The following is a 15,003-nucleotide window of genomic DNA, read 5'->3' as shown; positions in this document are numbered from 1 at the left end:
AGGCTACTCACGCCCTGAGGACACCTTACTCTGTGCACCTGCTCCGGCCAGTGGAGGCCTTAGTACGATACTGATGAACTGAGTAGGGAGGGGGCTTGAGGGTGGGAACCACTTTCTGTCCAGCCTAAAGTAATGGGAGCCGATGGGACATGGGGGTCAAGCACCCTAAGAGGGAAGGAAGAGGGACACGGAAGGAGGAGGCAAGGAGATGTGGGGGTGAAAGGAGAAAAGAGAGTGTCAGAAGGAAGGTAGGAGGGGAAAAGGAGGAAAATCCAAATAGTCAGTATGGGTTCTCCAGGGAATCTGGGAACCTACCATCAACAGATGAAGGGGTAAAGAAGATGTGGTTTAGCTATATAACAGAATACCACTCAGCCTTAGAAAAAGAATGAAAACTTGCCATTTGAACCGACACGGATGGACCTGGGGGGCCTTATGCTAAGTGTCGCCATGTTCTGCATTATTCTTGAACGTTATTCATCTTAGAGTTGAAAGTTTGTACCTCTTACCAATCTTTCCCTATTTCCCCCTCCTCTAGCCCCTGGCAACCGCTTTTCTACTCTCTGTTTCTATAAGTTTGGCTTTTTTTTTTTTTTTTTTTAGGTTCCACATACAAGTGAGACCGTGCAGTATCTGTCCTTCTGTCTGACTTCTCACTTAGCATAATGCCCTCCAGGTCCAACCTTATTGTCCCAAATGGCAGAATGTCCTTCTTTCTCAAGGCTGAGTGAATTCCATGGGATGCACGTACCACACCTGGATCCTTTGATGTACACTTAGGTTGTTTCCATGCCTTCAGTTCAGTCTCTCAGTCGTGTCCAACTCTTGCGACCCCATGGACTGCAGCAGGCCTCCTTGGCCATCACCAACTCCCAGAGCTTGCTCAGGCTCATGTCCACTGAGTCGGTGATGCCATCCCACTGTCTCGTCCTCTGTCGTCCCTTTCTCCTCCCGCCTTCAATCTTTCCCAGCATCAGGGTCATTTCCAATGAGTCAGTTCTTCACATCAGTTGGCCAAAGTATTGGAGTTTCAGCTTCAGCATCAGTCCTTCCAATGAATATTCAGGACTGATTTCCTTTAGGACTGACTTGGGATCATGATTCCACTTGTTATTATAATTCCATAGCTTGGCTACTGTCAATGATGTGACCAAAACAGACACTTCTAAAGTATAAAATAAATACAAATGTAAGTAAAAGTTCTAATATTTTCTTCCTGTACATCCCCCCCTTGCAGACCACAGTGTTAAATCAGACGGGAGATAACCCAGCTGCCTGCAGCTCTTGCTAACTGCTTTTTCTGATTCTCTGTCTCCAGGACACGTTCACATCACAGACTTCAACATAGCGACAGTCGTGAAAGGCGCAGAAAAGGCTTCCTCCATGGCCGGGACCAAGCCCTACATGGGTGAGTGTTCCAGGCCCCCTCAGGCCTCAGCGTTCCTCTCCTGCTACATTGCACCCCTCCCTCACCCCGCCTCCCACCCCCACACCAGACCCCAGCCATGCTCTCTCACACCTTTGGCCCTTACCTAAGCTGTCTGCCTTGCCCAGAAGACCTTCTCCTCCTCTGTTTTCTAGAGAATGCTTACTTAGTCAGAAAGGTTGGCTCAGTTCAGTTCAGTTCAGTTCAGTCGCTCAGTCGTGTCTGACTGTTTGTGACCCCATGAACCGCATCACACCAGGCCTCCCTGTCCATCACCAAGTCCTGGAGTCCACCCAAACTCATGTCCATTGAGTCGGTAATAGTCATCCAACCATCTCATCCTCTGTCATCCCGTTCTCTTCCTGCCCTCAATACTTCCCAGCATCAGGGTCTTTTCTAATGAGTCAGCTCTTCATATCAGGTGGCCAAAGTATTGGAGTTTTAGCTTCAACATCAGTCCTTCCAATGAACACCCAGGACTGATCTCCTTTAGGATGGACTGGTTGGATCTCCTTGCAGTCCAAGGGACTCTCAAGAGTCTTCTCCAACACCACAGTTCAAAAGCATCAATTCTTCAGTGCTCAGCTTTCTTTATAATCCAACTCTCACATCCATACATGACCACTGGAAAAACCATAGCCTTGACTAGACAGACCTTTGTTGACAAAGTAATGTCTCTGCTTTTTAATATGCTGTCTAGGTTGGTCATAGCTTTCCTTCCAAGGAGGAAGCATCTTTTAATTTCATGGCTGCAGTCATCTGCAGTGATTTTGGAGCCCAAGAAAATAAAGCCTGACACCGTTTCCACTGTTTCCCCATCTATTTGCCATGAAGTGATGAGACCGGTTGCCATGATCTTAATTTTCTGAATGTTGAGCTTTAAGCCAGCTTTTTCACTCTCTTCTTTCACTTTCATCAAGAGGCTCTTTAGTTCTTCTTCACTTTCTGCCATAAGAGTGGTGTCATGTGCATATCTGAGGTTATTGATATTTCTCCCAGCAATCTTGATTCCAGCTTGGCTCAAGCTTAGGAAAAAATAAACGACAAACCCTTCTTTTTCATTAAAGTCCAGCAGTGTTGCCAGAATAGTTTTGTTGTTGGTCATTGCAGGTCTATATTCTGAAGTACACATTGCTCTTCCAATGTAGTTTCAGGTTGGTTTTTCTGTAGGACTTTTGCTGGAAATGTCATATTGCACCGAGTCTTAGTTATGAGGGCTTCCCAGGTTGCTTAGTGTTAAAAAAAAAAACTCGCCTACCAATGCAGGAGACATAAGAGATGTGGGTCTGAATCCTGGGTCGGGAAGATCTCCTGGAGGAGGGCATGAAAACCCACTTCAGTGTTCTTGCCTGGAAAATCCCATGGACAGAAAAGCTTGGTGGGCTGCAATCCATGGGATCACAAAGAGTCAGGTGCGACTGAAGTGACTTAGCACACACACACCGGGTCTTAGTCATGGGATATTCAGTTGCGGCATGCGGGATCTAGTTCTCCCACCAGGGATGAAACCCAGACCCCCTGCACTGGGAACATGGAGTCGTAGCCACTGGACCACAAGGGAAGCTCCAGGAAATGTCTTTTGCTTTAATACACATTCTGTTCTTTTACTTTCCTTTCTTTGTTAAGGATCCCTATTACCTGAATGTTGGGTCTTCTTTGCCAGTCCTCAGCATTTGCCATTTTCAAATCTTTGTCTCTCTTCCTATGTTCAAATTATTTCTCAATTTTTTATCTTTCTCTTTATTTTGAAGAAATCTCTGTTGTATTTGTTTTGTGTGCTTTCTCATGAAGTATTTATTTCTGAAATAATTTTCCTTTTGTTTCTAGTTTTTTCATGAGTCCTCTTATGAGATTTCTGAGTATCTAAATTGTAATTTACATGTTCTTTCATGTCTTGCATAATTTTAATGTCTATATTATTCATTCTTAATGTCTACATAGTTATCAACTGCGGATGACAAACCATGTCAAAACCTAGAAGTTTAGAACAGTAGCAATCTTTTATTTATCACATCTGCCACTTGATTGAGTGGTTTTTCTGCTGGTTTTGGCTAGGCCCACTCATTCAGCTGCTGGACCAGCCTGCTGCTGCTAAGTCACTTCAGTTGTGTCCGACTCTGTGCAACCCCATAGATGGCAGCCCGCCAAGCTCCCCCGTCCCTGGGATTCTCCAGGCAAGAACACTGGAGTGGGTTGGCATTGCCTTCTCAAATGCATGAAAGTGAAAAGTGAAAGTGAAGTCTCTCAGCCGTGTCCGACTCTTAGTGACCCCATGGACTGCAGACTACCAGGCTCCTCCATCCATGGGATTTTCCAGGCAAGAGTACTGGAGTGGGACACCTGAAATGAACGGGCCCCTCTCTCTGAATGGTCTTTTCTCATCAAGGAGACTAGAGTGAACATGCTCACATGATGGCAGCAGTTTCAAGAAGGAAAACCCAACTCTCAAGTGCCTACCAACCCTCTCCTTGCTTTACATTTCCTGATGTCCAATTGGCCAAAGCAAGTCATGTGACAAAGACCAGGGCCCACATGGGAGGGGACTGCATGGAGTGTGGGAACCTAATGGCCTGATTCATTGGGAACCGTTCATGAACAACCCACCACACTGTCTTTTCTGAGGTACTTTCATTGTACAGTGTTGTTCTGCTTGCCATTGTCCTTTCTCTTACAATCACTTTGCATGGAATTTCACGTAATGTTGGTTTTCCTGGATCTTTAGAAGATGGTGTCGCTCAGGGTAGCTTCTCTAACTGACCTGACTCTTCTTCTATTGTTCATGTGACATGTCATGTCCCTAGGCAGCTTGCTACCTGGGATTTCCTGGCCCAGTCCTCTTGCCCACTTCCATCTGGACTTCCCCTTTCTTTCATCTGTAGGGCCCCCATCCTGCTTAGTTTTGATTTCACTCCCAGCAGTTTCTCCTTGGGATCCTTCCTAGAAGAGAGCTCTGGCTGGATTGATTGAAGGGATTTTGTGCCCCAGACTCCACCCTCTGCAGAACTCACCAAAAACACTTTTCATTCACCTGAGATGGGGCTGGACAAGCCTCTCCCTGTTTCAGCTGCTGTTCTCAGACTGGCTATTCTTCCCAGTCAATGTCTGCTGGCTCTTTTGGAGTTCTCTGTCCTCTGGTCCATCATCAGCTGTGTTATTTTTATACAGAAATCACTACCATAAAGGGCTTATCACTGTTGCTGGTTTGTTCCCATCTGCTTATATTTTGGGATTTGTGGGAACAACTTAGCTTTATAATAAGTGTTGCCCATGGTTTTTGCTTTCTCTTGTATCTTCTCTGCCAGTTTATATGTGGATTGTGGAGATTCAAGAACTATGTCATCACGTCTCCAGAATTGACTCCTTGTGTTATTTATCATTAACTTAATAAATAAATTACATAAATGAAGTTTGACAATAAATAATAGTGAAACAATACTTTTTAGTATTTACTATGTGCCAGGCATTCTATCCATAAGCTTATTTAAGCCTCATAAACAAGCACGCGTGCTTAGTCACTTCAGCTGTGTCTGACTCTTTGTGACCCTGGACTGTAGCCTGCCAGGCTTCTGTGTCCGTGGGATTCTCCAGGCAAGAATTGTGGAGCAGGTTGCCATGCCCTCCTCCAGGGGATCTTCCCAACCCGGGGATCGAACTCATGTCTCTCATGTCTTCTGCATGTGCAGGCAGGTTCTTTACCACTAGCGCCACCTGGGAAGCCATTCATAATCATGAAGTAGGCACAATTACTTATTCCCATTTTTAGAGTCGAGAAAATGGGTTGAGAGTTAGGTGACCTGCCCAGGTTGACATCAGGGGTGAGAGCAGAGCCAAGTCAGTATGAACAGCAGAGGGTATAGAAATGAGCAGATCTGTCTACTTCAGAGTCAGTCCCCTTGGGATGCTAAATACAGACCCAAATACAGCTTTCATTGTTGACGATCCTTCTGAAATCCCTTTCCAGAAGAATCCAGATCTGGGGCTGTTCTATCCAAGGAGGTCACTTCAGTAAGATCCAACAGAGATCAGATGGGCAGGACTTAGAGATGGAGAATGGCAGTGAAGGAGGGGCCGAGGCTGCCTCCAGGCCTCTGGGTCTAGCAGCAGAGTGGATTCCAGGGAGGCTCCCATGCAGAGAACACCACAGGAGGGGCGAGTGCAAGGGATGGTGGGAAGGATGGACTTGGCAGTGAAGTGTCTGTAGGAACGTCCGGACATTCAGATGTACTCCAAGCATCTGGAGAGGGATGTGGACTCAGTCTGTGCGTTGAGAGTTACCATCATGGAGACGCAGCAAAGCCAAGGCAGTGGGAGAGAAATCACTGATTCTAAGCCCAGGAGCATCTTGCCCGAAGGGGTGGAGAGAGGCCAGAAGAGGCATTATCCGCAGAGGGAACATGGAGGAGAGGGGAGAAGAATCTCCCATTTGGAGCCGACTCCAAAATCCTATAGATTAGTTCCCACTACCTTTAGGCTATTTCTGAAAAGGAAATTGATCTCTAGGAAATTGGGTTCTTGACCACTGAAGAAGTTCAAGACAGTGTTCTCCCAATGCTGACCTTTCGGCCCCTGCTTTACTGCCATTCAGAGCAGAATTTCCTGGGTGCCTCAGCTTCTCAGTCCTGTCTAAGGCTCCTGTGTCCTGGCTCTTAGGCTTTGGGAAAGCAGGCCTGTAGTGACCCAGCTGGCCACTCTCTACAGTGGCCCCACCTTCCAAAGGGAGAAGAAAGCCAGACATGTATTGTGATCCCATCATATGTCTGTCATCATGTTTAATCCCCAGAAGATCCACGAGAGTTTTCTATATCTCTCTCATTTTATATAAGAGTAAGCTGAGGCCCAGAGGTTAATTAACCTACGCTGAATCACACAACTGCCAAGGGATAGAGCCAGAATTTGAAGCCACATCTATATGAGTCTGAAGTCCCTGCTTTTTTTAAAAAAATTTTAATGAAATATAGTTGATTTATGATGTGATGTTAGTTTCAGGTATACAACGAAGTGATTCAGTTACATATACATTTGGAAAGAGAATGTTAAAAAGTATTGTTTTAAACATTCTCTTTTCTCATAGGTTATTACGACATGTTGAGTATAGTTCTCTTCATTATGTAGTAGGTCCTTGTTGGTTATATTTTTTATATATAAGGTGAGGTAAGGTGAAGTCGCTCAGTCATGTCCGACTCTTTACAACCCCGTGGACTGTAACCTACTAGGCTTCTCTGTCCATGGGATTCTCCAGGCAAGAATACTGGAGTGGATTGCCATTTTAGTAGTGTGTATATGTTTATCCCAAACTCCTAATTTATCCCTCCCCCACTTTCCCTGGGTAACCATAAGCTTTTTATGTCTATAAGTCTATTTCTGTTTTGTAAATAAGTTTATTTGTATCATTTTTTTTGATTCCGCATATAAGCAATATCATATGGTATTTGTCTTTCTCTGTTGGGTTTATTTCACTTAGTTTGACAATGTCTAGGCCCATCAATGTTGTTGTAAAAGACATTATTTCATTCTTTATGTGAAGTAATGTTCCATAGTATATATACGGATATATAATATATACACACACCTCATCTTCTTTAGGTTTCCCAGGTGGTGCTAGTGGTAAAGAGCCTACCGATCAGTGCAGGAGACATGAGAGCTGTGGGTTCAATCGCTGGGTTGGGAAGATCCCCTGGAGGAGGGCATACCCACTCCAGTATTCTTGCCTGGAGAATCCCAGGGAGAGAGGAGCCTGGCAGCTATAGTCCATAGGGTCACAAAGAGTCACACACGATGGAAGTGGCTTAGCACACACGCATCTTCTTTATCCATTTGTCTGTTGATGGGCACTTGCTTCCAAAGTTCGTGCTTTTGCCACTATACCAAGTTGCCTTTTTGACACTGAGTTCTTGTATCAGAAAGCCACATTTCTCAGACAAGAGAAAAGTGTATTATCCCAGCTGTACCTGGGATTCTGGACTTCTGGGGTCCTTCTAATTAAGGGATCTTCGGTACTGAATTGATGAACAAATGTGCAGGAGAGGATTTTGTGAGATTTGGAAAGCACAACTTATTTACCAAAACGAAATAATTTCAGAGACCATAGGGGTTGGCAGTGCCAGGCAATAGGAAGTTATAGGGAAGATGAGGGTGAGGGGAAAACTCTCTCAATCAAGTCACATCCTGCAGCTCCCAGGGCTGTAAATTCCTGCTACCAAGCGGCAGCTTTGTTGACTTCATTCACTTGAGCTATTTGGTTCAAAGGCCCAATGACAGGTTCCCAGAATGTTCCAAACATGCATTCAGGGAATGGGCTGATGAGTAAGCTCCCAAAGGTTGCTCATGAAGAATGATCCCAGAAGAAACATTTGCATAGAGCTGAATTTTCATTAATTATAAAAGCAGATGGAATTCACAAACAGAGAAAAAAAGAACTCTCTGAAAGGTGCCAGATTAGAAGTAAAGAATGTTCCAGCAGCTGTCTGGGGCTTCAGTTTATTCGTCTCAAGTGAGATGAAGAACTGAGCATTCTTTCAGCAAACATGGAATGGGCCATGTCAGGAGTGCAGGGCTCAGAGTCAGGCACTGGGCCCCAGGGACTCAGCATCTCTGGGGCAGACAGCTGTGAAGGCCTGCATGTAAGCTGGTCCCTGTCAAGAAAGACTTCCCAGAATGGGACCATCTGAGTTAGACTCACAGGATGTGTTCACAGCTCACCTGCCGGGTGAGGGTAAGGAGAGGCCATTCCAGAGAGGCCATTCGAGGGGGTCATAAGATGGTGGTCTGGGAGACCATAGCAGTCCTGTTTTTTAATAGCTTTATAGAATTGGAGGAGGTGGGAGGGAGAGACGAGACAGACCAAAGCAACCAGGGTCTTGAATGCCATAAGGGTCATGGAACGAATAGAAATGCCAATGCTGGAGACGGTCATCACCAGACTCATGGGATCAGCCTCAAGCGTGTCCTGGGAGAAGCAGACAGATAACTGGGCTTGCCAGGAATGGGTCCCGATGAAGCATGGGCTTCAGCATGGGGCAGTTTGAGTATCTTCTGCTTAGAAACTAGGTGAATTTAGATAAATTACATTATCCAGTATAAGGTACATAAAGCTCCAATACTTTGGCCACCTGATGCGAAGAACTAACTCATTTGAAAAGACCCTGATGCTGGGAAAGATTGAAGACAGGAGAAGAACAGACGGCAGAGGGCGAGATGGTTGGATGGCATCACCGACTCAATGGACATGAGTTTGAGCAAACTCTGGGAGACAGTGAAGGACAGGGAAGCCTGGCGGGCTGCAGTCCATGGGGTCGCAAAGAGTCAGACATGACTGAGCAACTGAACAACAGCATCAGACCTTCTGTATTTCCTCAGCCAGTTAAGCTTCCCCTGCTTTTCCTCTTATGCAGACAGGTGAGATCCTACTTGTCCACACTGGAGCAGTGTCTTACATACTTTGATGAAACCAGTCTTCTGTTGCTATTAATGCTATTTGTATCACCAAATAAAAAGAAATTATCAGACTGGCACAGCAGTGTCATTTCATCTCAAATTAATATGTGTGTGACACCTGATTTCATCTGCCAAGGTATAAAGCCAAAGGAACATGAATTACCCTAAGGGATACAGCAGAGGCCAGTCATCCTGCTTATCTCTGCTTTTCACGGCTTTTCTGCAAACTCTAATCAAAGAATGATGATGGAACTCTGAATCATCTGGGGACATGTACAACATGTCCATCCGTTAGTTGGTCTTTCATTTATGGATGTATTTCATTTCTCACTCGGTGATGAATTGATACAGTAATAACTGGCTCATATCTATTTGGAATTTGCTCTGCATCAGCCCTTGTTCTAAATGACTCCCATATGTTATCTCACTATGGGGTAAAGGCTATTATTATCCCAGGGGATCTGAGACATATGCAGAGGCTAAGTGCTTGTCCAGTGATGAACAGCAAAAGTGGCCACTGAGATTCAAAGCCAGGATTGTGTGACTTCAAACTCTTTGCTATTCTGATTCCTTGAGCATCTCTGTCTAGACCAGCTTCATGCTAATCCCTGAGGTTTTAACCCTGACCTAGTCATATCCTTGTTTAAAGAGCTCAGAGTCCAGTGAGGGCAATGGGCATGCATATCCTTAGTTACAATATGGCCTGATCAGTGCTGTAGGGGACGAACAGACAAGGGTTTGGTAAGAATCCAGAACAGTGATATACTTGGCCAGGAGAGGGGGAAAGAAGGGAACTGAGGATCAAGAAGGGACTTGATGAACATTCCACAGTGGGTGTAAAATTTGGTCTGGGTTTTGAAGTATAAATAGGAGTTTGTGATTATAAAAATCAGGTAAAGATTATCAGGCAAGTCATTGAAGATTAAAAATAAATCATGTTCTATTTTTTCCTTTTGGCATGTACTCAGTTGCTCAGTCATGTCTGACTCTTGCCAACCCTGTGGATTTTAGCCCACCAGGCTCCTCTGTCCTTGGGATTTTCCAGGCAAGCATACTGGAGTAGGTTACGCAAAAGGCATAATAAAGACAGTGGCCAAAATATGAGGAAACTGGAACCTAATTTTCTATAAATTTTTCATGCTAAGAAGTTTGGCTTTTATTCTAGAGTATACAGAAAAATTTGGAGTGATTTTAATTAAGTAATTTGAACATATGCATGACAATAAAACAATGTTATATTGCATTTATAGAGCACTTACTTTGTGCTTAATAAATACATGCAGAACTTCAATTTTTTCTTCTCGATAACATGATGTGGCAGATATAGTTATTCCTTTTTACAGATGAGGAAAATCAAGGCAAAAAATAACAGGTCAGACAGCTTGCTTGAGGCTGTCATGGCAGCAAGCCTAGCCTGAATCATCGCCACATTCACACATTCCGTCTCTTTGTTTCATTGATTCTACTGACTTAGAAAAGTGTTTCAGGAGCAGATTCAGTTCAGTTCAGTTCAGTTGCTCAGTCCTGTCCGACTCTTTGCAACCCCATGAACTGCAGCACTCCAGGCCTCCCTGTCCGTCACCAACACTCGGAGTTTACCCAAACTCATGTCCATCAAGTGAGTGATGCCATCCAACCATCTCATCCTCTGTTGTCCCCTTCTCTTCCTAACCTCAATCTTTCCCAGCATGAGGGTCTTTTTCAAATGAGTCAGCTGTTCACATCAGGTGGCCAAAGTATTGGAGTTTCAGCTTCAACATCAGTCCTTCCAATGAACACCCAGGACTGATCTCCTTTAGGATGGACTGGTTGGATCTCCTTGCAGTCCAAGGGACTTCTCAAGAGTCTTCTCCAACACCACAGTTAAAAGCATCAGTTCTTCAGTGCTCAGCTTTCTTTATAGTCCAACTCTCACATCCATACATGACCACAGGAAAAACCATAGCCTTGACTAGATGGACCTTTGTTGGCACAGTAATGCTTTTTAATATGCTGTCTAGGTTGGTCATAACTTTCCCTCCAATGAGTAAGCATCTTTTAATTTCATGGCTTCAGTCACCATCTGCAGTGATTTTGGAGCCCAAAAAAATAAAGTCAGCCACTGTTTCCACTGTTTCCCCATCTATTTCCCATGAAGTGATGGGGCCAGATGCCAGGATCTTCATTTTCTGAATGTTGAGCTTTAAGCCAACTTTCTCACTCTCCACTTTCACTCTCATCAAGAGGCTCTTTAGTTCTTCACTTTCTGCCATAAGGGTGGTATCATCTGCATATCTGAGGTGATTGATATTTCTCCCAGCAATCTTGATTCCAGCCTGTGCTTCATCCAGCCCAGTGTTTCTCATGATGTACTCTGCATAGAAGTTAAATAAGCAGGGTGACAATATACAGCCTTGACGTACTCCTTTTCCTATTTGGAACCAATGTTGTTCCATGTCCAGTTCTAACTGTTGCTTCCTGACCTGCATATAGGTTTCTCAAGAGGCAGGTCAGGTGGTCTGATATTCCCATCTCTTGAAGAATTTTCCGCAGTTTATTGTGATCCACACAGTCAAAGGCTTTGGCATAGTCAATAAAGCAGAAACAGATGTTTTTCTGGAATTCTCTTTCTTTTTCCATGATCCAGCAGATGTTGGCAATTTGATCTCTGGTTCCTCAGCCTTTTCTAAAACCAGCTTGAACATCAGGAAGTTCACAGTTCACGTATTGCTGAAGCCTGGCTTGGAGAATTTTGAGCATTACTTTACCAGCATGTGAGATGAGTGCAATTGTGCGGTAGTTCGAGCATTCTTTGGCATTGTCTTTCTTTGGGATTGAAGTGAAAACTGACCTTTTCCAGTCCTGTGGCCACTGCTGAGTTCTCCAAATTTGCCGACATATTCAGTGCAGGAGCAGGTGGGTGAGATTAAACAGCCCCAGGCTAGGGTGCATGAGGGACTGTCATTAGTCCAGACAGCAAGGAAAGAGGATCAGAAAGAAGAGGAAGATTCTGGAAGGGAACAATGATGAATCAAGAGTTAATCAAATCATCAAAGCATGGGCTTCCCAGGTGGCACTAATGGTGAAGAATCTGCCTGCCAGTGCCGGAGACACAACCTTGAACCTACAAGAGATGCAGGTTCAATCCCTGGATCGGGAAGATCTCCTAGAGTAGGGAAGAGCATCCCATTGCAGTAATCTTGCCTGGAAAATTACATGGGCAGAGGAGCCTGGCAGGCCACAGAATGTGGGGTTGCAGAGAGTCAGACATACCAGAGCAACTGAGCATCAAAGCGTAGACTGATTTCTGACTCTTGCAATTGAGCATTCCGTCAGCAGAGAGTGGGAGGCCAGGAGAAGGGGCAGTTGGAGAGGGGGCCTTTGGCTTGGACATAGTAAGAATGCCATGCCTGTGAGGCTTCTGGGTGGAGGTGTCCAGATCTGGCCATTCTGCTGGCTGGGATGTGCAAACTGAAGTGAGGCTCAGTGGACAGGAGGCCTGGGCTCAGGTCCCAGCTGGGCTGGAAGCCATGGAACGCCTCCAATAGGCTTCAGCTTCCTCACCTACAAAATGTAGGGGAGAAAGGAAATGACCTTGAAGGTCCCCTCTAGGCTGAAATGTTGTAATTCTATGTTCCCAGTCCAGAAGGACACAATTACCTGTGGAAGCCAATCCTGGAAGCCAGTCAACTTGTAAGCTAGACATTGAATAGCGTGTCACACTCCACTGCAGCAATCAAAGCCTTCAGGAATATTCATAGAGCTAAAGCAGCAGGCTAATAATTATAACTTAGGAGGTTTCTGGGAGTTTTTCCATATTTTTAGTCTAATGAGGAAGTAACTCTGCGTGGTGAGCCAAAGGTGGCAAAACCCACCAAAGGCAAATTTTCATTGCCTTGAGGCGATCTCTTTCATTCGACACCCCATGTACTTGCTTTTCTGGAAGGCCAATTCTCTGATGCCCCTTGGAATCCAGACTCACTTTCCATTTAAAACCTGCATTGGCAGAATTGCTCAGCTGCTGCTAGAAATGGTTGATGGGAGGTAGGCTGATCTTTTCATGCCACTGGGTCATGCTGGAGAAGCCACTTCCATGGAGCCTGGTGTCAGCCCAGGGTATTCATTCGCGGGCTCACAAGTATCCACAGAGCATTCAGCATTCACAGGGCACCGTGAAGGACCCTGGAGATGTAGCGAGGAAGGCTGCTGCTGGGGCATTGTGATTCAAGAGCCACTTTTATTAACGAGCATGTTAACAGCAAACTACACATTCTTTCAGATTATGTCAAAACCTTGATTTCCTAAATTTGGCATTCCTAGACCTTCATAGACATTCTTGATTTTGGTTCCAATTGAATTTGCAGATTTAATGCATTGACTTTGGAGAGGTTTTGTACTATAAGACATGCAAAGCGGATACATGTATACTGCATGCTAAGTCATTTCAGTCTTGTCTGACTCTTTGCAACCCTGTGAACTATAGCCCACAGGCTCCTCTGTCCGTGGGATTCTCCAGGCAAGAATACTGGAGTGGGTTGCCTGCCCTCCTCCAGGGGATCTTCCCCACCCAGATATCAAACCTGCATCTCCTATGTCTCCTGTATGGGCAGCCGGGTTCTTTACGGCCTCACATATATATAGTGTGTGTGTGCGTTTTTTTTTTATGATACATTATTTTTCTTTTCAGCATACACATACAGGTGGTATAACATGGTGGGAAATGTCTGGATATTGAAGGAGACAGAGCAAGGCTCCGGTCATCATTCTGGATGACACTGGAGAATGGGGGAAGCCAGGCTTCCGATGAGGCTTGGGACCTTGGTAGGTCTGTCACCTCTCCAAGCCTGGCTTCCTCTTCAGTTCAGTGGTGTCCGACTCTTTGCGACCCCATGGAATGCAGCACGCCAGGCTTCCCTTCCATCACCAACTCCTAGAGCTTGCTCAAGCTCATGTCCATCGAGTCAGTGAGACCATACAACCATCTCCTCCTCTATCGTCTCCTTCCCCTCCTTCCTTCAATCTTTTCCAGTGAAGCCAGTTTGCATCAGATGGCCAAAGTATTGGAGCTTCAGCATCAGTCCTTCCAATGAATATTTAGGACTAATTTCCTTTAGGATGGACTGGTTTGATCTCCTTGCAGTTCAAGGGACTCTCAAGAGTTTTCTCCAACAGCACAGTTCAAAAGCATCAGCTCTTTGGCGCTCAGTTTTCTTTATGCTCCAGCTCTCACATCCATACATGACCACTGGGAAAACCATAGCTTTGCTTCCTCAGATGGAGATAATGATCATTTTCACCTCCCAAGGTCCTTCTGAGGTTTAAAGGAGATCATGCACGTGCAGCTGCAGATAGTGCTCCATTAATATTAGCTTCCCTGAGGAGTAAATAATAGAGGTAAAGAAACCTGAAGAGCTTCTAGCACACAGTAGATGCTCAGTCAATGGCACATTGATAACACAGCTCTTAGCATTGTAAAGAAAGCGTTGGCTTTCTTTACTCGTGATAACAGTGGGACAGCTGTATGAGTCCCCTCTCGAAAGTTGTAAGAACAGCGTTCCACACTCTTCCACTCACCACCTAGATGGCCCTGAACTTGCCCCTTTACCTCTCTGTGTCTCTTTTTTCTTCTTCTGTGGTTCAGGGTGCTTTAAGGATGTGTGCTCAATGGTGTCCGACTCTTTGCGACCCCATGGACTATAGCCCTCCAGGCTCCACTGTCCATGGAATTTTCCAGGCAAGAATACTGGAGCAGGTTGCCATTTCTTACTCTAGGGGAACTTCCCAACCCAGGGATTGAAACTGTGTTTCTTGTGCCTCCTGCATTGGCCTTCTCTGTGTCCCAAATCTCTCTCTCCTTTCCCTTATAAAGTCATCAGACACTCAATCTAGGAAGGGTCCACCCTGAATCCAGGATGATTTTTATCTTGATGTCCTTAATTACACCTGCAGAGTCCCTATTTCTGAATAAGGCCCTGTTTACAAATACTGGAGGTTAGTACTTGGACATACTCTTTTGCGGACACTATTCACCTTCCCTGGTGGCTCAGGTGGTAAAGAATCTGCCTGCAATGTGGGAGACCTGGGTTGGATCCCTGGATCAGGAAGATCCCCTGGAGAAAAGAATGGCTACTCACTCCAGTATTTTTTGCCTGGAGAAGTCCATG

At 45.2% G+C, this 15,003-nt stretch overlaps 1 protein-coding gene across 1 annotated transcript in view; it reads left to right on the top strand.

The window, feature by feature from the left end:
• Positions 1 to 15,003, top strand: part of STK32B (serine/threonine kinase 32B) — a 383,198-nt gene that overhangs the window by 324,275 nt on the left and 43,920 nt on the right. The window contains exon 6 of the mRNA XM_052642065.1: positions 1,319 to 1,408. Coding sequence (XP_052498025.1) covers positions 1,319 to 1,408 — 90 coding nt within the window. The remainder of the gene's footprint in view (positions 1 to 1,318; positions 1,409 to 15,003) is intronic.

Source organism: Budorcas taxicolor, chromosome 6 (genome assembly GCF_023091745.1).
Source record: "Budorcas taxicolor isolate Tak-1 chromosome 6, Takin1.1, whole genome shotgun sequence".
NCBI lineage: Eukaryota > Metazoa > Chordata > Mammalia > Artiodactyla > Bovidae > Budorcas > Budorcas taxicolor.
The sequence above is the reverse complement of the archived record's forward strand: the minus strand, read 5'-3'. Positions and strand labels throughout refer to the sequence as shown.